The sequence below is a fragment of the Canis lupus genome, chromosome 29 (assembly GCF_003254725.2).
Source record: "Canis lupus dingo isolate Sandy chromosome 29, ASM325472v2, whole genome shotgun sequence".
In the NCBI taxonomy this organism is placed as follows: Eukaryota; Metazoa; Chordata; class Mammalia; order Carnivora; family Canidae; genus Canis; species Canis lupus.
In genome coordinates, this window is record NC_064271.1 from 248,008 (window position 1) to 274,683 (window position 26,676).

At 36.4% G+C, this 26,676-nt stretch overlaps 1 protein-coding gene across 8 annotated transcripts in view; it reads right to left on the reverse strand.

The window, feature by feature from the left end:
* PRKDC (protein kinase, DNA-activated, catalytic subunit) overlaps positions 1-26,676 on the reverse strand; it is a 221,645-nt gene that overhangs the window by 41,127 nt on the left and 153,842 nt on the right. For all 8 annotated transcript variants that reach the window (XR_004810577.2, XM_025477681.3, XM_049103971.1 and 5 more), the window contains 7 exons: positions 24,503-24,708; positions 21,774-21,912; positions 20,719-20,907; positions 19,655-19,879; positions 18,650-18,758; positions 16,783-16,894; positions 1,107-1,296 (listed from right to left, as the gene is read on the reverse strand). Coding sequence is in view for 7 of the 8 variants with exons in the window: in XM_025477681.3 (XP_025333466.3) it covers positions 1,107-1,296; positions 16,783-16,894; positions 18,650-18,758; positions 19,655-19,879; positions 20,719-20,907; positions 21,774-21,912; positions 24,503-24,708 (1,170 nt within the window). In the remaining variant the exon portion in view is untranslated. The remainder of the gene's footprint in view (positions 1-1,106; positions 1,297-16,782; positions 16,895-18,649; positions 18,759-19,654; positions 19,880-20,718; positions 20,908-21,773; positions 21,913-24,502; positions 24,709-26,676) is intronic.

Genomic DNA, 26,676 nt, shown 5'->3' on the forward strand with positions numbered 1-26,676 from the left:
TTTCTAAATAATATACTTGCAGCTCATTTCCTTTCCCTCTCTCATCAGGACCCTCCCCCTCACTTTGGAGAAGTCTGAATAGCAGTAGGTAGCATGCATTGTCCCTTTATCTGGTCCAAGTACCCTAACTTCCTAAGAAGGCACACAGACCCTCCTTAGTGTGTGCCTTGAAGATGGCCCCAGCTGCAATCAGAGCAAATGAAAAGGATTCTTTTTTTCTGCAAGAAATAGAGAAAAACTGTCTTTAATTCTAAGAAGATGTAGTGTAGAGGAAGAATGATATGAAACATCTACAGCCATTTCCAAATACAAAGGATGAGCTGCCAGAGATTATCTTACCAATATGTAAGAATCTGAGGACAAAACCATATGGCAGAAGAGAGAACTGAAGGACAGAAAGCAAGCCCTTGATGATAATAGTTCAGAGTATATTTTAAGCCAGATCTTCTAAACTTCTTTATTCATGGGAACTAATAAATTTCTTTTATTCACTTAGGCTGCTCTGGGATGAATTTTCTGTTATTTGAAATATAAAAATTCCTAACTGATACAAAACGCATCTCAAAGAAGAACCTATAAATGAGCACTTATGAACAGAAATGTTACTTATTTCTACTGGAATACATTCTTTGGTTTATAATAGCAATCTATTAATATCAGGTCATTAAATGAGCAAGCTCCCCTAGTATATTCAAATGTGATTTAATTACATGAAAAGTCAGATTTAATATATTTATATGTAACATATAAGCAAAGCATATTTATATTAAGAAAGGATATTATTATCATATGACAGATTTCCACAAAATAAACCTAAATATGATTTTCAACTAACTGGAAATCATTGATTTTTTTAAACAAGATCAAATCTGATACCGGATTTATTTTCTTTTTTTAATAACAGAAAATAATCATTTCCTAATGATTAATTAATGTATAACAAACTTTAGAGTATTCTGGATGATTTTAAGTGTTTCTTCAAGTTGACTAAAGAGAAAAAGATACTACTCAATTACATTCAGGCTTCAGATTTTAAGGAAAAGCTAAGTCTAAAAAACAGCTAATTTAAGAAAATTCTGTGCTACAATGGAAGACCACAAACCTACCTGCTTTCTTGCACTTTCTACCATCTTCATTTTCATGGAGAACATACAGTTCTTAATCAGAGAACAGACCTCTTCTCCCTGTTCCTGCACTTCCATCTTATCACTAGAATCTCTCTCTTCATCCATGGACAAACTATGATCACCTAGAGGAAGAGTAAGTTTCTCCTCTATTTTGCTGAGAAAGAAACATCTGCACAAAACAAAGAAAATGAGTTAATGCGAAAGACTCATGAAAGAAATCTTGGACATATAGGAAGCTCCTGGATGGCATTACATACAGAAATTGTACAGTCATTAAATTTTTGCTCATTTTGGGGGGGTACAGTTATGTATCCAGCTCTTGATTTTAGCTAAGGTCGTGATCTCAGGGTTGTGAGACTAAGCCCTATGCCAGGCTCCACATTGAGCAGGGAACCTGCTAGAGATTCTCTCTCTCCACTCCCTCTCCCACCTGCTTGCTCACATACTCTCTCTCTAAAAATAAATTATTTTAAAAAATTCTTTGCTCATTTTTTAGACTATAAATGTATACTCTAGGTATCAAGATTTATTTATTTTTTTAGGTATCAGACTTAATATCCATTTTTAGTTAACCAACTCTTTAAAATATATTTTCCAAATATCATTTATTGCTCATACCTCCCCAAAATAAAGCATTTAAATGAACAATGTTCTCTTTTAATGAATGGCTGACATACTCTATGTTGGGGCAGAATCCATTTCTCTTTTCATATCTCCAATCTAAGGTCCTACCCCAAAGGTGAAAAATGTAAGGCAGCAAACAGGTTATGATCACTGGGAATATGAAAAGATAAGGCTGTACTGCTATAAAATTATTTTTATTTGTATTATAATTTACAGATCTAACTGTTCTAGTGATTTCATTTTCATTATTTTGATGTCAATAACACTGACAAGGACCTTAACATAAAAATCCATTCGTGATCAATATCAACCACGTTTTTGTTCATCCAGTGACTAATTCGCATTTTCTTAGAAACACTGTGGCCAGACAGACTGACATGTCCCATACATCTCTCCTTTGTTTGTTGTTGTTATTCCCAAAATATAAGCCTCACGAGTCATCTACCTGCCTGTATTCCTACCTCCCTACCCAACACACAAGGGCTCCCTCCTCCCAAAAGTTGCTTTCCTTTTTTTTTTTTTTGTTTGTGTTTTTTAAAGACTTTATTTATTTATTCATGAAAGACAGAGAGAGAGAGAGAGAGAGAGAGGCAGAGACGCAGGCAGAAGGAGAAGCAGGCTCCATGCCAGGAGCCTGATGCAGGACTCGATCCTGGGTCTCCAGGATCACACCCTGGGCTGAAGGCAGGCGCCAAAACCGCTGAGCCACCCAGGGATCCCAAAGTTGCTTTGTTTTTTAAGCTTTCATTATTTATAGTTAAAATAATAAACAAGCAAAATTGGCATATGATAGGTAATTGATAAATACTTGATGAAATAATTGTGAAGCACGTGTTGAAACATAAATGTAACACTCCATTATGAGTAAAGTGCCCCGGGCTCACAGAAATAGGAAGGGAGGCAACAAGGGGCAGTGGGTTAGTTTTCAAAAAGTGAGATGGACTTTTTCTTGGGCTTTGAAAAATGCATTCAAATTTAAGTAGAAGAGGTAATGAAGTTCTAGACAGAAGAAACAAATTAAAAAACAGAAGTGTTAACAGTGTATGACATGTTCTTATATCAGACAGGGGACGATGGAGCTGGAAGAGAACCAGCTTTCCAAAAATAACAGAGTTTGTCCTCTTACATAGTAGTGTAAGCATCCTACAGCCCATCTTCCTGCTGATAACTAATACTCTGAATAAAATACCAAATACAACCACCCGAGACCACCAAAAGTGAATACAAGATGGCAGACTGCTATGTGCAGGGAGCTCAAAGGTGGGAGAGATACTGCCATTAGGATGAGTTTGTGGTTTTCTTTTTCCAGTTTTTCCCATGAGGATAACCATGGCTGCTGAAGGGTATGGTAGGCAGAGTGACTAAGATTCAACTGGAACCCTGCTGTATTGTGCCCAGAGAAACCTGGAAGGGAGCCTAGGCAGACCAAAGGCTGTAGTGGGAATCCTAAAAGAGGGAGAGCCAGACAAGAGGCCCTCTAATTCTGTGTATGTTATCACACAAGTTTCAAACTGTCTCCTGAAATATGCATGTGCAGGACTGACTGGTAACAGTGAAGAAAGGCTTGAGTCCTGAACTGAGATGTAAATCAAGTGTCCAAATCTAACTGGGCTGACCTCTTGCTAAAGCAGTAATTCCTGAGAATTATATTAGAGCTCAGAATCTACACAAGATAATATTAACAATTTCTAAGATCCAAAATTACCTGATATAAAGAACCAGGAAAATGTATCCATTCTCAGTGGAAAAGAGAGTCAACAGATTTAACGGAGATGACCCATAAGCTGGAATGATCATAAAGGACCTTAGAGCAGCTATTTTTAAAAATTTTTATCTATTTGAGAGACAGAAAGTGAGTGAGGGGTGGAGTGATACCTCGAGGGACAGGGAAAAGGACAGACTCCAAAGTGAGTGTGGAGCCTGATGCAGGCTTCAATCTCACGACCCTGAGACCATGACCTGAGCTGAAACCAAGAGTCAGATGCTTAACCAACTGAGCCACTCAGGTACCCCAAGCAGCTATTTTAATGATGCTGCAAGAGGTCAAAGAATAACATGAAATAATGAAAAGACAGTTATATCAGTAGAAAGTATTTAAAAAGCCTAATGAAAATTTTACAAGTGAAAAAAACACACTAATTAATAAAATACTCACTGGATAGACTTAAAGAGGAATTAAAACAAATGAAAATGAAGAGTGACCTTGAAGATAGTTTAATATAAATGATCTAATATGAAGAATAAAGAGAGGGCAGCCCCGGTGGCCCAGCAGCTTAGCTCCGCCTTCAGCCCAGGGTATGATCCTGGAGACCTGGGATTGAGTCCCACGTCGGGCTCCCTGCATGGAGCCTGCTTCTCTGCCTCTCTCATGAATAAATAAATAAAATCTTAAAATAAAAAAAAAAAAGAATAAAGAGAAAAAAGATTGAATAAAAATGAACAGAGCTGGGACACCTAAGTGGCTCAGTCGGTTAAGCACCTGTTCAGTTCAGGTCATGGTCCTGGGGTCAATCCCCACATTAGGCTCCCTGCTCAGTGGGGAGCCTGTTTCTCCCTCTCCCAGTACCCCTGCTTAAATCTTAAAAAAAAAATGAACAGAGCTTCAAGGACCTGTGAGACAATGTTAAAAAGCCTAATATAGGGATCCCTGGGTGGCTCAGCGGTTTAGCGCCTGCCTTTGGCCCAGGGCGCAATCCTGGAGTCCCGGGATTGAATCCCATGTCGGGCTCCCAGCATGGAGCCTGCTTCTCCCTCCTCCTGTGTCTCTGCCCCCACCCCCTCTATCATAAATAAATAAATAAATAAATAAATAAATAAATAAATAAATAAATAAATCTTTTTTTTAAAAAGCCTAATATATAACAGGCGGCCTGCAAAGACACAAAAATTGGAGTAAAATATTTGATGAAACAGTAACAGAAAATTCCCCAAATTTAGTGACATAAATGTACAAATTTGAGAAGCTCAGTGAACTGTAAGCAAGAAACTCCAAAGGAAACTACACCTAAACACATCAACATCAGACTGCTGATAAACAATGATAAAAAAAAGTCTTGAAACCAAAAGTATGAAAGATTACATACAGGGGAACAATAATGTGAATAATCGTAACTTTCTCTTCAGAAACATGGAGGCCAAATGATCCTGCTGAGGCGGAAGGGGGATCCACCCAGAATTCTACATCCACAGAAAATACTCCTCTGGAAATTCAGTGAAATAAAGGTATCTTCAGAGGAAAACTAAGAGAATTCATCAGAGGCAGGCCTAACTTACAAGAACTGCTTAAAGGAAAATTTTCAGCCAAAGGGAAAAGATACCGGAGGAAAATAGCATCTTTGTAAATCAACAATGATCATCAGAAATAATAAGTATAAAACGATTTCTTGTCTCCTAAGTTCTTTCCACTATGCATGACTATTTAAAGCAAAAATATAATTTTATCTATTAGTGTTTTCACTATATGCTACTTCATACATATATGAAATATATATATATATATACACACACACACACACACACACATTTCAAGACAATGAAAAAAAGGACATTTTTATCAGGATGACCTAGCAATTATGTATATGCCTACTAACAAATATGTATATGCCTACTAACAAAGTTCAAAATACAAAAAGTAAAAATAGAAATTAAAAAGTAGACAATTCCACAGTCATAGTAAGAGATTTTCAAATCCCTATTTTAGCAGCTGCTTAAGATAGACAAAAATAAATAAATAAATTAATTAATTAATAAAGACATACACTTCTGAAAAATACCATCAACCATCTTGATCTAATCGAAGTTTACAAATGGTACATCTAAGAACTGCATAACATATACAGGATTTTCAAGTACACATAGTACATTTACTAAAATAGACCATATGCTAAACTGTAAAACAAGTCTCAATATATTTTAAAAAGCTAAAACCATAGTTTTGTGACTACAGTGGAATTACTTTAGATATCAATGAGAAACAAAAACAAAAACACAAAAACCCCCTCATCTATTTGAAAATTAAACACTAATAAACTATTTCAAGGATCAAAAACGAAATCACATGAGAATTAGAAAAAATATTTAAATTACTTATTTATTTGTTTTAGAGAAAGCATATGTGTAAGCAAGGGGGCAGTGCAAAGGGAGAGGGAAGGAATTTCAAGCAGACTCCCTGCTGAGTGCAAGGCCCAACATGGGGCTTGATCCCATAACCCTGAGATCATAATATGATGTCAGATGCTCAACCAACTGAGCCACCCAGGAGCCCCAGAGAATTAGAAAATATTTTAAACTAAATGACAATGCAAATACTATATATCAATATTTGCAATATGTGGCTAAAACAGAGGGACACATGTAACTTTAAATGCTTATATAAAGGGAAAAAAGTATAAAAGTATAAAAGTATAAAATCAACATCAAAGTTTCCACTGTTAAAAAAAAAAAAGAGCAAAGTAAGTAAAAAATAAATTGAAAGAAGAAAATACTAAAGATGAGGCCAGAAATCAGTGACATAGAACACAGGATAATAACGAAAATTAGCAAAGTCAAAAGCTGGTCCTTTGAGAAGATCAACAGAACTGACAAACCTCTAGTTAGAATGATCTAGAATAAAAATCACCAATATCAGGAATGAAAAATAGGTTACCACCACAGACACTCCAAGTAATAAAAATAAATAAATAAGAGAATAATATGAGCAACTTTCTGCAAACAACTGGACAACTTAAATGAAATAGAAAAGTATACTGAATAATACCATTTAATAAAGTTGACACAAAAAGAAATAGAATATTTAAATTGCCTGTATCTCCTGAAGAAATTATAGGCATTATCAAAAATCTTCCCCAAAGGAAAACTCCAGGACCATATAACGTCTCACTGGTGAATTCTATCAAATATTCATGTAAGAAATAAGAAGGATCTTACATAAACTTTTTTCAAAGAATAGAGAAGGGAACAGGTCCGAACTTGGGGACCTAATGCCAAAACCTGACAAAGACATTGTAAAAAAGAAAATTACTAACCAATATCCCACTTGAATAAAGACACTAAAATTCTTAACAAAATGTTAGCAAATCTAAGAATATATAAAAGGGATCGCTGTAATCACACAAGGTTTACCACCAAAATTCAACATGTTTCATATTCAAAAAGCAGTCAACTCTGGGAAACGAACTAGGGGTGGTAGAAGGGGAGGAGGGCGGGGGGTGGGAGTGAATGGGTGATGGGCACTGGGTGTTATTCTGTATGTTAGTAAATTGAACACCAATAAAAAAAATAAAAAAAAAAAAAACAAAAAGCAGTCAATGTATTAAAGCATAAGGAAAAATGATGTCATCAAGATAGTGACACAGGTCATTCTTGACTTCAGTCTCCCTCACAAAAAACCCCCAAAACAAAAAAACATCCACCTAATTACTATTCATGGACAAGACACCATTGAGAAAATCTTAGCACAGAGAGTTAAGCCTGTGTGAGGAGAGACACAGAGACACAGACCACAGAGACAGACAGCATTGGAAGGGAAAAAGGAGTAGCTACTGTATGACTGCATGGTCCCTACCTCAGGCTGGGACAGGACCACACCAAGAGGCACCCCCGCCTCAAGTGCAGTTGTTCCAGTAGGGAAAAAAGAGCTCAAGATGGACACTCAGCTACCTCAGTGTTGTAGCTTGTGAAACAGGAAGCCCACTTGGGTCTCATCTGACAGAGATCATGAGGGAAGCTACAGTAGGGCTTGATCATTGGGGATCAGACTGTGACAAAAAAAAGGGGGGAGTAGGCTTAAGCAACCAGCACTCAGATTTTGGCAGCCAGAGTTCCTACTCATAGCAATGCCCAAGTAGAAATTCTAATCTACTTGGCTCATCTGCAGAGCCTACACAGTGGCCCAGTGTTACTAGGGAACTAGGTAGGGTGCAGGTCTACCTGATGTTAGACCCCAAACAAAAAGCCACTCTGCCTGGGCAGGGAAGCTAATAAACAGCTCCACCTATTTCTGAATGTCGGTCTTGGTCCTGTCCTGCTTGACCATGAGACGTGACTGGAGCACCTGGGAAGCTGCTCAGCCCAGAACCACTAGAGCAGCAAGTTCACAAAAGCAGAAAGTCCTACCTATTTGCAGTCAAGCCAGTGGCCACAATTGCCACACAGTTCTGCCTAAATTGCTTCCCAATGAGAGCCTTGCCTGCTTTGGTATCTGTTCTGTGTCCCCCACTCAGGCAAGGATCTCATTAGTAGCCCTACCTACTGCTGAATACAACCTCCAACCCTGCCAATCAAGAACCTTCACCAGAGTTCCTAGGCATCTGTGCAGCCAACCATGCAACTGGCGCTTGAATGGAGAGCCCAAGCAGCAGCCCTCTGTCTACAGAGCCAATATGCTGACCCTTCTGACCAGAGATCTTGGTGCACAGCTCTGCCTGATTTGGTCTCCTAAACAAAGGGCCCTGCTAGCACAAAAGGTCTGTTTCTCAATCCCAACCACACAAGAAGCTAATGTATAACCCCACTGCTGCTGAATACAGGCTCTAGCTTAATCAGAGCTCCCAGGAATATGCACAGTCTCTCCTGCAACTGTGATTACAGGAGCACATGAGCAGAGGACCTGGCAGGTGGCCCACCCATCTATAGAGCCAAGATGGTGGCTTCTTAGGCCACAGAACTCAGCACAGAGTTCTGCTTAATATGGTTTCCAAACAAGAAATCTGCCCATCTTGGCACTTGTACAATGGTTGTGCACACTGGCAGGGAAACTCACTTGTTTAAACAGCAAGTACCTTCAGCTGGCCTGCCCAGAGCACACAGGAAACTGTACAGCCCATCCTATAACCCCACATAGAGTAGTACCAGAGCAAAGAGCATAGCCAGTACTTCTCCCTCCCTGCAGAGCAAAACGTGCTCCCTCTGGCAGGAAAATACAGCCCATCCATGCCTGATCTGGGCCTCCCAGACAAGGCTCTGCTGGCCTTGGGGCCAGTGTGCTGTCTCACCTCAGGGTAAGAGGAAGTTAATTCAGAGCCCTGCCTAATGCTGAGTATAGTACCTAGTCCTGACTATCTAGAAGACTGACCAGAGAATAAAGGAAACTGCAGAGCCCATCCTACAGCTTCACGTCAGCAGGGAACCAAGTCACTCGCTCTTTTCAGCTGTTGGCAACCACTCCAACCCAGCCTTACAACTTGGGCAGTGGCTTCACCCTAAAAAATATGCTAGGAGTAATCCCAACCTCCTCAAGGATGCTACAGCTGACATATCCAGAACCCCAAGCTAAGCTGACTGGTGAAGGACTCTTTCTGTCAAAGTGAACCTGCAAATTCTAGAAGAGGATATAACTTACTTAAATGTGTAGATACCAATGTAAATAATCAGGATTATGAAAGTGGGTAAACATGACACAATCAAAGGAAAATAATAAAGCTATAACAAATGACCCTAAAGATACGGACATCTATAAACTGTCAGCAAAAGAATTCAGAATAATGCTTTTATGGAAATTTAGTGAATTACACAGAGATAGATAACTAAACAAAATTAGGAAAACAATGCATGAACAAAATGAGAAGTTCAACAACAACAAAAAATAGAGACCATAAAACAAAACGAAAACCAAAAACCAGTAATCCTAGAGCCAAAGGATACTAAGATTGAATTGATGAATAGAAAGCTTCAAAAACAGATTTGACCATGCAGAAGAATCAGTGAAATTATCCAGAGAAGCCAAAACAGACAACAAACAAACAAACAAACAAACAAACAAACATAGAGTGAAGAAAGTCTCTGGACTTCTGGGACAGCATAAATAAAACAATAAATACATTATGGGAATCCTAAGAGAAGAGAAAGGGCTATAAAGTATATTTAAAACAATAATGGCTGAAAACTTCTCACAAACCTGGGCAGAGAAATGGATTTCCAGACCCATGAGGCCCAAAGGACCTCAAGTAGACTGAATTCAAACAGGGCTCACCAAGACACATAATTAAATTGTCAACAGTCAAAGACAGACTTTCTGAAGGTAGCAAGAGAAAAGCAGCACATCACATAAAAAGTAACCTCCCTAAGATTACAGGTGGAGTTCTCAAAAGAAACTTTTTTAAACTTTTCAGGCCAGAAGACAATGGAATGATATATTCAAAATATTGAAAGAAAAAAACATGTCAACCAAGAATACTATACGTGGCAAACTTGTCCTTCAGAAATGAAGGAGAAAGACTTTCCTGAACAAGCAAAAGTTAAGGGAGTTTATCACCACTAAACCTGGCTTATAAGAAATGCTAAAGGGTGTTTTTCAAGCAGAAATAAACCACTACTAATTAACATCATAAGAACATGTGAAGTTATATAAAATTTGCTGCTAAAATAAATACAGAGCCAAAGTCAGATTCTCTAATATGGCAATAGTGGTGTATAATTCACCTACAATGTCCGTTTAAATTAAAAATACAGGGATGCCTGGGTGGCTCAGTGGTTAAGTGTCTGCCTTCAGCTCAGGGTGTAAACCCAGGTTCCTGGGATCGAGTCCCTCATCAGGCTCCCACAGGGAGCCTACTTCTCTTTCTATGTCTCTGACTCTCTGTGTCTCTCATGAATAAACAAATAAAATCTTTTAAAAATTAATTAAAAAACAAATGTATTAAAAAATAACCATAATAATCTATTAGATGTACAATATAAAAATTAAATTATAACATCAACAACCTAATATGTGAGGATCATAAGGAAATAAAAGCATAAAGTTTAAAAATTCTATTGCAGTTAAGTTGTTGTCAGTTTTAATAGGATATTAGAAGATATTTTATGTAGCCTCGTGGTAAACACAAAGAAAGGCCTCAGTAATTACAAAAGATCATGATAAAGAATTCAAAGTATATACATACAAATAATCACCAAATCACAAAAGACAAAGAAGCAAGGAACAGATCTACAAAACTGTCAGAGAATAAAATGGCAAAAGTAAACCCTTACCTATCAATACCTACTTGAAATGTAAATGGGTTAAATTCTCCAACCAAAACACACAGAATAGGTGAAGGGATTAAAAACCAAAATCCAACAATATGCTCCATACAAGAGATTCATGTTAGCTTTAAAGACAACAATGACTACATGTGAAGGCATAGAAAGAGATATTTCAAGCAAATGGTAGCCACACACACAAACACACACACACACACACACACAAATCAGAGGTAGCTATACTAAATCAGACAAAACAGACTTTAAGCTAACAATTGTAAAACGATGCAAAGTTCATTTATAATGATAAAGTGGTCAGGAAAATATAACAACTGTAAAATATTTATGCACCTATCACTGGAGCATGTAAATATATAAAACAAATATTGAAAGGAAAATTAGACAGCAATACAATAATAGCTAGAGACTTTAAGATCTCACTTTCAAAAATGGACAGATAATCCAAACAGAGCATCATTAAGGAAGCAATGTTTGTGTACAACACTATAGACAAAACATCTGATGATAGACCTAAAAACATAAATGGAGAAAAAGTATATGATCAATTAAACAGATGCAGAAAAAGCATTTAATAAAATTCAACACTCATGCATGATAAAACTTTCAGAAAACATGAATGGCAAATAATTGGAACACTGCTGAAAAACATAAAATACCTAGTAACAAATCTAACAAAAGACACCTTTACTGAAAAAATAAAGTCACTGAAATTAAAGGAAGAAGTAAAACTTTCACTATTTGCAGATGACATACTATACATAGAAACCATAATGATGCACCAAAAAATTATTAGCATTATTATATGAAGTCAATAAAGTTGCAGATACAAAATTAATATACAGAAACCTATTTTGTTTCTATACACTAATAATGAAGTAGTAGTAAAAGAAGTTAAGAAAACGATCTTAATTACAAATAAATGTACTGTAAGGAATAAAATACCGAATAAACTAAACCAAGGAGGTGAAAGATCTGAACACTGCAAACTATAAAACATTGATTTTAAAAGTGAGTATGACACAAACTAAAGATATCCCATCCTCATGGATTAGAAGATTCAGTATTGTTAAAATGTTCATACTACCCAAAGCAATCTAGAGATTTAATGCAATCCCTACCTAAATACTAAAAACATGGGATGCCTGGATGGCTCAGCAGTTGAGCATCTGCCTTTGACTCAGGGTGTGATCCCAGAGTCCAGAGATCGAGTCTCACATCGGGCTTCCTGCATGGAGCCTGCTTCTCCCTCTACCTGTGTCTCTGCCCCTGTCTCTTTGTGTCTCTCATGAATAAATAAATGAAATCTTTTAAAACAAATAAATAAATACCAAAAACATTTTTCACAGAACTAGAACAAAGAATACTAAAATGCAGATGGAACCACAAAAGATTCCAAATAGCCAAAACAATCTTGGGAAAGAAGAATAAAGCTGAAGGTATCAGAATCCCAGACCTCAAAATATATAACAAAGCTATAGTAGTCAAAGTAGTGTCATACAGACACAAAAAACAGACACACAGATCAATGGAACAGAACCGAAAGTCCAGGGATCCCTGGGTGGCACAGCGGTTTAGCGCCTGCCTTTGGACCAGGGCGCGATCCTGGAGACCCGGGATCAAATCCCACGTCAGGCTCCCGGTGCATGGAGCCTGCTTCTCCCTCTGCCTGTGTCTCTGCCTCTCTTTCTGTGTGACTATCATAAATAAATTTTTAAAAAAATTAAAAAAAAAAAGAACCGAAAGTCCAGAAATAAACCCATCCTTATCATATGGTCAATTAATCTATGAGAAAGGAGGCAAGATTATACAATGAGGAAAAGACAGTTTCTTTAGCAAATGATGCTGGGAAAATTGGTCAGCTATATGTGAAGGAGTGAAACTAGATCACTGTTTATAACATATACAACAATAAACTCAAAATGGATTAACTGCCCCTGTCTCTTTTCAAAGGCTTAACTCTGAAAATTCCCAGAAGAAAACATAGGTAGTAATATCTTTGACATCAGCCATAGAATCCTTCTTCTAGATATGCCTCCTCTGGCAAATGCAACAAAAGCGAAAAATAAACTATTGGGACTATATCAAAGTAAAAAACTTTTGCACAATGATGGAAACCAAGGACGAAAAAAAAAAGGCAACCTACTGAATGGGAGAATATGTTTACAAATAATATATCTGATAAGGAGTTATCCAAAATATGTAAGAACTTATATAACTCAATACTAAAAAAAGCAAATTATCTGATTTTAAAAATAGCCAGAGGACCTGAATAAACATTTTTCTAAAAAAGACATACAGATGGCCAACAGACACACAAAAAGATGCTCAACATTACTCATCATCAGGGAAATGCAAATCGAAACCACGATAAGATATTACCTTACACCTGTCAGAATCACCAAAATAAAAACACAAGAATAACAAGTGTTGGTGAAGATGTGGAGAAAAAGAAATCCTCATGCACTGCTGGTAGGAATACAAATTGGTACAGCCACTATGGAAAACAATATGAGGGTTCCTCAAAAAATTAAAAATAGAGCTTCCATATGATCCAGCAACTTCACTACTGGGTATCTAAAGAAAATGAGAACACTAATTTGGAAAGATAAAGGCACTCATATGTTTATCACAGCAATGCTTACAAGAGCCACCACATGGAAGCAGCCTAAGAGTCCACTGATAGATGAATGGATACAGAAGATGTGGTATGTATACAATGGAATATTATGCAGTCATAAAAAAGAATAAAATCTTGCCATTTGCAATAAAGTGGATGTACCTAAGGAGTATAATGCTAAATGAAATCCGTCACAGAAAAACAAGTACTATATGATTTTATTTGTATGTGGAATTTAAGAAACAAAAAAACCCCCAAAAAAACAGATTCTTAAATACAGCAAACATACTGGTGGCTGCCAGAGGGGAGGTGGGTGGTGCATGGGTGAAACAGATAAAGGGAATTAAGAGCATAATTAAAATGAAACAAAAAAATTTTTTTGGAAGAAACCTAAATAAACCTAAATAGACATAAAATATTCATGAATTGTATAACTCTATATTGTTAAGATGGCAATTCCCAAACTTGACCTACAGTCAACAAAATCCCAAATTCTGATTGTTTTTGGAAGAAATTGACAAGTAGTTTCTAAAATGTATATATAGATATAAATAACCTAAACTACAGCAATTTTCATAAAGAAAAACTAAGTTAGAGTACTTACCCTACATGATTCAAAACAATATAAAGCAACAGTAATGAAGAGAGTTGATATATGAAAAAAAATATATATACAAACAAGGAATAGCACAGTGCATTCAAAAACAGATCCATATACATATAGTCATTGATTTTCAAAAAAGGTGCTGAGGCAATTCAATTATGAAAAGACAACAATGGGACTAGACAACTAGACAGCAATATGAAAAAACTATATAAACATCATAGCATCTACCCACCTCATACCATCTACAAATATTATCCTTGGATCACAGACCCAAATGTAAGAAATAAAACTGTGCATTTCTAGAAAAAACAGAATAATTTTGCAAGATGTGCCTGTAATATTAGCTTGAAGGGGATCCTGCTGGCCAAATCTGAGACAATCTCAACATGAAATAAGAACAGTAATGGATTATATTCCATTAAATAAAATTGGAATCCATGATTCATATAGAATATGAATAACTAAATCTAAGTAAATAAAATTTAAGTAAATGAATAAATAAATAGATGGAAAAGATAAGCCTCTTCTTTACACTAAGATGTAGACTGATAAACATGGAGTTAGAAAATCATCACCTTGCAATGATCAATGTCAAGATTGGTTTCAGCCAAAAGTCATTCACAGATATAAAATATAGATGGCTAAGTCTTATGAGAAACAGGATATATGCATATTCAAAGCATCTCTCACCCTGTTAATTAGTTGCAAAGGAAAAAAATTAGGCATTGAAACAACAAAAATTCCCAAGCGTTATTCACTGGAGAGACCAGACAATATTTTCTCTGAGTTCTGCTTTTTAATGTTCTTGTGTGTGTATGTATGTATGTATGTATGTATGTATGTGTGTGTATACATTTAAAGTTTTTATTTTAATTCCAGTTAGTTAACACACAATGTTACATTAATTTCAGATGTATAATATATTCAACACATCCATATAAATTACGGTGCTCATCACAACAAGTGTACTCCTTAATCCTCATCACCTATCCCACCCATCCCCCAGCTCATCATCCCTCTGGTAACCATTAGTTTGTTCTCTATAGTTAAGAGTTTGTTTCTTGGCTTGCTTCTCTACTTCCCTTTGCTTGTTTGTTTTGTTTCTTAAATTGCACATTTGAGTGAAATAAATATGGTATTTGTCTTTCTCTGAATGACTTATTTTGCTTAATATAATACTCTCTAGCTCCATCCAAGTTATTGCAAATGGCAAGACTTTGTTCCTTTTTATGGCTAATATTTCACTGTATTTGTATATACTACATCTTCTTTATTCATTTGTCTGTCAGTGGATGTACACCTGGGCTGTTTCCATACTTTGGCTATCATAAATAATGCTGCTATAAACACTGGCATGCAGGTATCCCTCTGAGTTATTATTTTTGTATTCTTTGAGTAAATACCTACTAGTGCAATTGCTGGATTGCATGGTACTTCTAACTTTTTGAGGAACCTCCTAACGGTTTTCCACAGAGGCTGCACCAGTTTGCATTTCTACCAACAGTGCAAGTGGTTTCCCCTTTCTCTGTATCCTCACCAATACCTGTTATTTCTTGTATTGTTGATTTTAGCCATTCTGACAAGTGTAAGGTGATATCTCATTATAGTTTTAATTTGTATTTTCCTAACAATGAGTGATGCTGACCATCTTTTCATATGAGAGAGTTTTTTAACCATACAATCAAAATTACTATCTCCAGTAAAAACCATGTGAACACTGTGCTTCTAGATGTGATACCCTGAGAATACTTCACTTAAGTAGTATTTTCACTAGTATTTCACTGAATCTGTGAGAATATACAGTTCATCAAATCCAAATTGATGAACATTCTTCTAAAACGTCAATTTCATGAAAGATAGCTGAGGAAGTGTTTCAGATTAAGAGGCCAGAAAGACATATTGACTAAATGCTGTATGAGATTCTGGACTGGATTCTGTCTAAGACATGGAGAAAATGCTTTAAAGAACATTAATAGGACTCCTGACAAATGTGAAATTGGGTCTGTAGATTAAAAATGAAAATAGGGGATCCCTGGGTGGCTCAGCGGTTTGGTGCCTGCCTTCCACCCAGGGCACAGTCCTGGAGTCCCGGGATCGAGTCCCACGTCAGGCTCTTGGCATGGAGCCTGCTTCTCCCTCTGCCTGTGTCTCTGCCTCTCTCTATCTCTAGGTCTATCGTGAATAAATAAATAAAATCTTTAAAAAAAATAAAATGAAAATGAAAATAGCAAAGTTATTATTGAACTGAGGTTATATAAGAGAACACCCTTTCTCTTAGGAAATGATGAAGAGCTAAAAAGACATACATATGCAACTTAACTTCAAATGGTTCAGAACATAATTATGCCACCGGGGCTGCCCCCCTGCCTTCTTTCACTGCCAGAAGGATATTCATAATCAACCTCTCGGCACACGATGAAGTCAATGTCAGTGGGCAAAAATCCCCTCACAGGGCATCCCTGGGTGGCTCAGTGGTTTAGTGCCTGCCTTCGCAGGATCGAGTCCCACGTCGGGCTCCCTGCATGGAGCCTGCTTCTCCACTTGTCTCTCTCTGTCTCTCTCGTGAATGAGTAAATAAAATCTTTAATAAAAAAAAAAGAAAAAAAAAACAAAGAAAAGAAAAAAGAAATCCTCTCACAGGGGACAAGCTGGGGCAAAGGAACTGTTGACACGCAGAGTCTTCTGAGAACAACTTACGGGGGAAATCAGCAAGATAAGAACTATCTACACTCAAACCCCACATTCTCCTAAACCACAGTTTTGGAGAGAAGCCTTTCTGGCAATTTCAGAAAAAAATCCAGATTCAGATTGAAAAGATCACATCTTACCGATTGGTGATGATGTCATCCCAGATGTGCACTGGGTCCATTCCAGCATCCGGGTATCTGTTTGTCCAGGATTTTAGAAGTCTCTTAAGGGGAGCTTGAGATGATAAATTACCTAAAAATATTAGAAGATGACTATATCCACAGCTCAATGACAAGACCAATTTACAAAGTTGGGCTACTGTTAGTAAACAGAAACTTAATTCAAATTTCTTGTCCAAATTAAAATTGTTTCGTCTTTCACTACAGAAACAAAAACTTATCACAGTAAATCTAATATATTTTGACATCAAAACTCAATTTTTTTTAAAGATTTATTTATTTATTCATCAGACACACACAGAGAGAGAGAGAGAGAGAGAGAGACAGAGACATAGGCAGAGGGAGAAGCAGGCTCGTCACAGGAGTCCTATGTGGGACTCGATCCCGGATCCCGGGATCACGACCTGAGCCGAAGGCAGACACCCAACCGCTGAGCCACGCAGGCATCCCCAAAATTCAATTTTTTAAGGACATAGAGTAAAACTGGGGAAACAAACATATGTAATTTTTACACTTAGCATAGGTTCACAGTCCTTCATCCACAATTCCAAGATCTAGAAAGTTCTGAAACCTGAAGAGTTTTCATAGGGCTGCAGCCAATTTTCTTGTTGGCAAAATCTGATCTGAATCAGCATAGGGATACTTACCTTGGTTTATGTCATTTGTGTGAATATTCACCATTTAAGCTGGAGACACTCACTGTGTTGAAAATACTGCCCCAGACCTTGGTATGTGCACAGGATTACATGATAACAACAGCCAAAGCAATCTGGCCTCAAGAGATTCATGATAACCCTCAGGAAATTTAAATTTTACATTACTACTGTTTAAAGCTTTAGTTTTCTCTTTCTGTTGGTGGGAAAGCAGCGGTTAAGAACACAAGCTTAAATAGGACAGTCCTGGGTTCAAGATTAGGATCTTTCACTTATTAGTTTAGGTAAGCTATTTAATAACCTATGTTTCTGTAAAATGAGAAGGAAAAAAATCTAAATTTCACGAGGCTGTCATAAAAACTATGTAAAAGAGAAAAAGGAGATTAACATAAGTCCTGGAAAGTAGAAAACACTTAATGATCTGCATTAACAATATGTACTTGAAAAAGAATTCTCCAAATTTAAAGCAGAGTATGAATAGTTGTAGATATATATAAATATCCATTTTTATTAGTACTCTGAGAGTCTTTCATTTTTATTTTTAATTATTTAGCATACAAGTTGAATTCTACTTTATAACTAAGACATATAACTGATGCAAAGATGTATTCTTTCCCTTTGACTCTGGGTGGTGTCTCGTAGGTGACAGAATAAAATCTCCTGTTGGCTTCGGAAAGACCTTCAGGGTTTGCACACTGCTGCCAGCAGCTTCACCTCCCCTCAGGCCAGGGCATGTGGCACCCAGTCACTGAACTTTCAGCCCATCCAAGACACTGCAGCCCTTCTATAAGGCAAATTCTCTGCAAGTCCCCCTGACTCTTCTATACCCAACTCAGGCCCTTCCTCCAGGAGCCTCCTGCACCCTTCAGTCCAGGGCACATTCTGTTACCCATATTTGACATGGGCTATCCCTCTGCCTCAGTAAGGATCACATCATGTGGGGATTACCTCACTCTTTTGAAAGCTTTTTCAAGCAAGGCAATACATTTTATTTGACTTTGCATCTCCAGTGCCTAGACTTTATTTCAATGATCTCAAAATATGTATTTGTAGAATGAACTCAAGGTATTTTCTAACCCATACATAAGAAACCTGTCCTTTCACTAAGTAAAAAAAATCACATCAAAACTTTTCCAAAATTATAAAAGAAAAAAGTGGTAGGTGAAAAAAATTACCTTGTCTGCTTATAAAACTGATGAACTCCTGAATTTCTATCATAGTTTGTACAGACTGCAATTTGGTGAGTCTACTTCTGTGTAAGAGGACATCAATACTTGAGTAATTCTAGAAAAAAAATATTTAACACTGTTTAGAAATCAATTTATTACTTTAAATTTCAATATAGCTCCCTAAAATGTGAAATACAGCAACTATCCTATATCAATTACACAATGTATCTTAGAGCAGTTACCAGTTAGCACACAGAAGCAATTAACAAATGGTCTAAGGTTTTAAAAATAATTTTGGTTTTTAGTCAAATTTTAGTCACATATCAATATATAATTAGGCATTGTTGCCTCTATTCACCACCAATTTTTAAAACTAACAATATCTTATAATATAGAACTGCCAACTACAGAAGCCAATTCCTTCTTTGATAAACTTCCCCTTGAACAGAACAAATTCAAAATTTGGGGCATCTGGGTTGGTTGAATGACCAACTCTTGACGTCAGCTCACGTCTTGAACTCACAGTTGTGAGTTCACAATAGATCCAAATTGGGCACGAGTCTACTTAAAAAATAAATAATAAATAAAAATCAAAGGCAATGAATGGTTATGCTTCTATGGTCAATATAAGCCAATGATAAATGTTAACAGGTTCTATAAAGACACTGAATTTAAAAACAAATATCAGAAGATTCTCATAAAAGGAAAGAAGGCACAATGGTAGTAAATGAACAGCTAAGATTAGTTCATTTTCTCCACAAAACAATCAAACTTCCACTCAGCCAATCCAGATGAAAAGTCTACACAAGTGTTCTTTAACAGTGTGAGAAAGATAAAAAAACCTAAGGAAAAGCAAAAAAAAAAAAAGGGGGGGGGGAGGGCGGATTAAAAATGCAGTAAGACAGAGTGAAGAGATTTTAGAAGAAACTGGAAGAATAGAAAAGAAGAAAATGGGTGGTATCAAATAGTAAAGGAAAGTTTTCACTTGATTTTTTTTAATTCATTTATTACCTGCATAAAAATCTGAATGCAATTTTCAATATAATATTTGGCTCTGTCAATGTCATCTTGTAAGATATAAAGAAGACTCAACTCTTGACTATAATGCAGCTCTATAAGAGCCTTCTGAAGATCCTTGTTCACAGCTTCATCAATAAATGTCAGCAGGGACTGGTCAGCCTCCCCTTGTAGCAATAACTTCAGCTTGCTGCGGATCATGTAAGGTAGATAGGTCTCCTAAGAAACAGAAGATTCTACTTGTAACTTTAGAAAGCTAGTATGAATATGCCTAATTATTTTATAATATCCTTTGGAATAATTTTTTAGGTTAAGATTTAGAGCTAAAGTGATGGTGTCTGATGTTTCAAACCTAAAACTACAATTTTTAAAACATGTTCACTTAAAATTATTCATTATGTAACCACAAAATACACAGGAACATGTCCTATAGAAAACGGAAACCACTTTTAAAGCTAAAAGATCATTGGAAATTACATACAAGTGAGGACAGCTGCATTGTGGGGACCAAGTAAGCTGCTTCCCTCCAAGAGTTGGGGCTATACCATGGGAGGGGAACTGTCCCACTCCAGGGGTCAAGGCTACTCAGGATAAAGACACCATGAAATATTCTTCCATGTAGTCATAGGATGGGTGTTAATATTTATTTTTCAATGCCTCCCATTTATTTGGAAAGTGTTAGCCAAAAGTGGTAAGTGATTTAACAATATTATGGAGTTCGTGGGGGGGTCAGGTTTTATAAATATCCTATATTTCAAAACTACTGCTATTTTTTTTTTAAAGTTTTAAACAACTTCACTAATTAGAAAATAGCTAACCATCTAAAACATTTATCTCAGTGACCTGAAAAATAATTCTAGTTCATCTGGTAGTGCTGCTGGTTAAGCATCCGGCTCCTGGTTTCAGCGCCAATCTTGGTCTCAGGGCAACATGATCTAGCCCTGAGTCAGGCTCTGCATTGGGTGCAGAGCCTGCTTGACATTCTCTCTCCCTCTCCCTCTGCCCCTTCTGCTCGAAATGGAATAAATAAATCCTTAAAAAACAACAATTCTACTCACCTGATAAAATGGTTCGCTCCACATTTTATTTAGATCTGGAGGGTTTTCATTATCAACACTGACTATAGAACAGTATGCTAATGACTTCCATTCAGCAAGCTGGTTATAACAGTCGAGGGATGCAAGTTCCCAAAAATCCTTCTCAGCTTCCGTAGGCTCACCATCAACCCACTCTTCTTTATTGAGAGCCTCAAGAAGAAAAGTTCATAAATTTATTTTACAAAGTTGGAAAGAATATAAATGACAACATTTGTATTATACATAGTGTCAACATTCATGCTAAGGACAATCATTTTCGAATTTATGACAATAGGAAAGAAAACCGAAAATAGAGTAACACTGAATAAAAGAAAATAAACCAAAAGAAATCTTATGGAAGCAAACGAACAGAAAAACCAAGAGGAAACTATTTCTCTAAGAAACTTACAAATTAAGCCAATTAATAAACTAAAGACTCTGATTGACCCAAAATTTGATTTAAATCAATGCTATGGGCTATTTACCACTTAAAGAGTTCTGAGATTAAAAGTCAGAAAATAGGACATTTACTGAAAATTGCAGAAGACTTTACAACCTGGATTACTCATTCAAGAATCTAACAGATCACAAACTCTGAATTTCAACTACTTGCTGGACATCTATACCTGGATAGCCACTGGCAACTCAAAACACAAATGTAAAAATTGAATTTATAGTCATCTTCTAAAAACCAATTCTTACTTACCACTTCATAAACTTTTTACTTACTGAAGGAAAACAATCTACCCAAATAGAAATTATATAATAACAGCACATAATGAAATAACATCTTACAGTTTTATAGTATTTTATATGAAATGCTTTCTCTTTTATTCAGTGATGTTTTCTTAAAAAGAGTAAAAGATAAAGCAATAATTATTTCACATTTGGTTATTAAACTATTCCCTATTAATCTCTGTATAAAAACTAAGGAATAAAGTTGAATTATTAATGAAGCTCTAAATTCTAAAGTTAACAGTTTTTCAGAAAACAAAAGTGTTTAAGCAACTGACGTATTTGCTAGACATCAATTTTACCTCGTTATACTGCTTAGCAGCTTCAGAATAATCACTTCTTGCTTCTGCTAAAATTGCACTTTGAGTGATTTGCTTTGTTCCTATCTCACTGCTAAAAATACCACGGAGGATGTCATATTCTCCAATAGATCTATACAGTCTAAAAAACAAACCAAAAGAAAGTCTCAATCAATGAATATGCCAATATTTTTCAAGTGTTAATTCTAATGAAATGATAATTAAATCAAGAGGTCTCATTATGTTAGCCAAAAAAGGATATACATTATTTTTGTTCTATAAAAATATAAAATCTTAGACATTGTGAAGTTACCATTAGGTTTTACTACTTTAGTCCTACAGGAGACAGAGATTACTCTAAAGTGCATTTAAAGTGAAATCTAAAAATATTAAGTTTACAGTGGATAAACTGTCTCATACAATAAGACCATCCTGTGTAAATCTATTACAGTAACATTGTACATATCCATGGATGACCTATTTGAAATCCTGGTATTTTAGGTATTTCTATATCTAAAATTTGGAATGTAGTCAAGAACCCAGAGTGTGTAAAAATTAATCCTGGTCCTAATAAGGCCATGTTTTAATCCACATTCTATGGGCCATCTCAATTCTACCAACAAGTAATTTTCTTGCAGCCTTACTATTTGCTGGAGCACTCATTCCTCTCTTCCCATTAACAAAAATCTACTTCACCCCATCAATCAACCTTCCCCACTAAGATAGTCTCAAGTAAGTGTTAAGAAGTTTGTTCCCTTCCCTTGGAATTTTTTCCATCTTTTAAGTCTCCACACAAATGTCATCTCTTCCTGAAACCACAATCACACAGCTACCCAGCAAGGACTGCTTCTTCCTTGGCTTTCCTGCACTTTGGTCCTTAACCAGGTATGAAATCTCATGTATTTATTACATCAAAAAAGTCCTAAGGGCTCTCTCAGAGCCTAAGGATTCCAAATTTAGATTAAAATCTAGTAGACATGGCCCTCTCTTGCCCTGTTTGTAAAGGGCTATGGGTAACAAACAGAGGCAGAAGTGGGGAGATGGGAGGTAGGATAACAGTTCACAGTCCAAGAGAAGATGAGAACTACAATTATTTTCCAATAACTCAGAGAAGAGAGTTCTCTGAGTTATTGGAACTTATATCAGTCTCATACCCACTTTGCACTAGCCCCGTGTTTCTAGGATGATACACACTATAACATGGTCAAAATAATGACTGTGACATATCATGGATAGGCAAAATTATGTTCTTAATACTGTTTGAGGAAGTATTTCTTTTACAGATTTATTTTAGTAAGAAAGTGAGCTGAGAGAGGGGCAGAGGGAGAGGGAGGGAATCCCAAGCAGACTCCCCAATGAGTGCAGAGCCTGATGCAAGGCTCGATTTCATGATCCTGAGAGATCATGACCTGAGTCGAAACCAAGAGTCAGACATTCAACTGGCTGAGCTACCCAGGTGCTCCAAAAATATTAGGAAGTATTAAATATTTAAGTCAGAAAAAAAAGTTTAAAGTTTAGGCTCTTAAAAGCTGTGTACTTCATTTACCCAGCAAATACACATTAGATGAGTTTCTCATTCCCTGGAAATGTTAAATATACGAAGTGTTACTGACTATGCACTTATACATCTGAAACAACAAGCTAAAAATGATTACTAATTAGAATCAGTATAAACCAAGATGCACGGTTTGAACTGCCCTGGTATTTACCTGGCTTCTCAGAGAACTTACTGCTTCCCATTCCATGTATGGTTAGTTATGCATGTAAGTATATACATTTCCTACTAGATGGCTAGTTTTGTGAGTGTGCAAGACATGCCTAAGTCTTCTCAATACCTGACACAATGTATTGCTCACACATAGTGCTCAATATAGAAAGATATGACCATAAAACAGTGATTAGTACAAGGATTCCCCACCCTTCTCTCTACTCTTTTTCCTAGAACCTGAAGATCCAAAAATCAGCACTATAAAATAGAAGTTCAAATTTAATTTTAACCTAATATCCTTCTCAGAATTAGGCATTGGCTTTATGATAAAAGCACAAGTAAGGAAAAAAGCAGACATAATGCAAAATGGCTTAGCAACAAAATAGTACTTGTTCTTCCCAAATTAACAAAGTAACTGGATTAAATTGTTTCTAAAAGTATGAGTCCGGGATCCCTGGGTGGCGCAGCGGTTTGGCGCCTGCCTTTGGCCCAGGGCGCGATCCTGGAGACCCGGGATCGAATCCCACGTCGGGCTCCCGGTGCATGGAGCCTGCTTCTCCCTCTGCCTGTGTCTCTGCCTCTCTCTCTCTCTCTGTGTGTGACTATCATAAATAAATAAAAATTAAAAAAAAAAAAAAAAAAAAAAAAAAAAAAAAAATAAAAGTATGAGTCCTGCTGAAAATAATGGATTACCCTCTATTCAGTTTAGTTAAGCAATAAAAACATATAAAACTGTAAGTTATGGCCACACTTGACAGGAAACTAAACTTGGTAAATAGGACCCTGAATCCAAAAAGATTGTATACTGAAAGAACAAGTATCATTGATGTTCTCTTTTCTCCTTGTTGTGACATCTACTCTTGACTTATCGAATGGTACTTCACCAGAGAGATTTTTTTTTTAAATTTCATAGAAGTGTTATTATCAATTTTATTTGCTCAATTTCCACCAGAATGAAAAGTTTTTTCTGTATTACTTCAGTCAAATTCATTGTTCTCCCAACAGTCTGGATTACCAAACTTACTTAGCAAGTTCCATCCATCTGACAACATCAGGAGAGACACGCATCCTCCCCTTAAACTGCTTGGCAGGTGGCTCTTGAGGCCCCAGGTGAAGTAGGGCCTCCTCAAGGAGACGGACGCCCACAGGCTGCTGCAGACTGGCAAGGCAGCTGGCACGGATAGAACCAGGGTCCAGGCTCAGCAAGTCTGTGTGTTGGCAACTGATTTCCTGCAAAACCACAAATACATGCAGCTATTTTGCCTATGGTACTTTGACTGTATCTTCACAAGTAAATAAGCCATTTTACTAAACATAAAAGAACATTTTAACATAAGTAGTGATATAACCAAAAATTTCTCTGTGTACCTCTATTAACAAAATTTCCTCAACATTCAGCTTACTGAAAGAAATGACCTTTTATTTTTACACTTCCAATTCAGAGATTAATTTAAAGCAAGAAAACCACTAGCAAAACATGAAAATTTTTATATGTATAATTTATATATCCAAACAATTGCAGTTTCCAGGAATATTTAGCCTGAATAGGTTATAAAAACAGCTGAAACACAAAGATTTCATGCCTAATCACCAAAAGTAGGTACACTAATCTCCATTACAATATTTAGCATCTTTTTTTCCATCTCCTTCCACTCAGGGGCTTATTCACAATACTTAATTAGAGGATTTTAGGAATTTTTATATGACCTTTACTTTGCAACTCTGAATTTGAGAGTCCTATATACACCAATAAAAATAAACTACAAATCAATATAAAGAATATAAATAGTATGGCAACATTTCATTAAAACACACCTGAATGTGTGCATATAGTTCTTGTGTGTCTGTGCATGCACATACATGCAGATATCTGGAAAAGACAGTGAAGACAGACCCCCTGAGCCAAAAACACAACACTTTCCTCACAGTTGTGCCACGCATGGACCACTTGATAAGTCTGACCAAGCCAACTTAAATTCTACATTATGGGACTTGAAAGAATATAAATTCTCCAAAGCAAGCTAGCAAACAAAAATGTCACTCTTAGAAGGAACTAGTGGCACTGGAAAGAAAGTCCAAATAAAATTCTGTTTTAATTAATAACACAGCAGGGGATCCCTGGGTGGTTCAGCGATTTAGCGCCTGCCTTTGGCCCAGGGCGCGATCCTGGAGTCCCGGGATCGAGTCCCGAGTCAGGCTCCCAGCATGGAGCTTGCTTCTCCCTCTTCCTGTGTCTCTGCCCCTCTCTCTCCCTCTCTCTATGTCTATCATGAATAAATAAATAAATAAATAAATAAATCTTTAAAAAAATTAATAACACAGCAAAGTCTTGGTCTTAGTTGATGTATCCGATTTTGAGATAACATCATTCTAAATTTAGAAAGGGAAATCCTGAGTTACAAAGACTATTTTAAAATAAATATATTTTGGGGGCCCTTGGGTAGCTCAGTCAGTTGACCGTCTAAACCTTGATTTTGGCTTAGGTCATGATCTCAGTGTTACGAGACTGAGCCCCACATTGGGATCCATGCTCAGCATGGAGTCTGCTTGAGAGATTCTCTTTTATCCTCTCCCTCCTCCTCTGCTCCTCTCTCTGCTACTGCTTGAGAGCACATATGCCCGTACTCACTCCTTCTTTCTCCCAAATAAATAAATAAAATCTCTAAAATAAATATACTTTTAATTTTCCAAGAATCAACTCATTCTATACTTACTGAATACCTTCTACATCCAGACATTGTAGTAAACAATGTTGTACCAGACTGCATGTAGCTTAAGATTTATTCTCATTTGTCAATAGAAGTCTTTTGTGGAAGTTTAAAATAAACAAACAACTATTACTGGTATATCATTCCTTTATATATAAATGTATTCTCATAATTTAAATGAGTTCTATAAGTCTATTTTTAAGAAGATTGATTATTCTGTATAAAGTTGTTGATAGTATCATAAAAGAATGATTTGCTAAACAAAAAAACTTCAGCTGACTGATTTCACTTTTTATAAATTCCAAAACAGAATAAAGTAATGAAATCTAATTTTTAAAATGTTGACAATCTATTGGAATTATTAATAATATTCTTGGTTTGGACCCTTATTTCACTGTATTAGGTAAAGGCAAGGGACATTTCTTCATTTCAAATATTCCATAGTTCTCTTTTTCTTAAAAGATTTTATTTATTTGAGAGAGGGAACAAG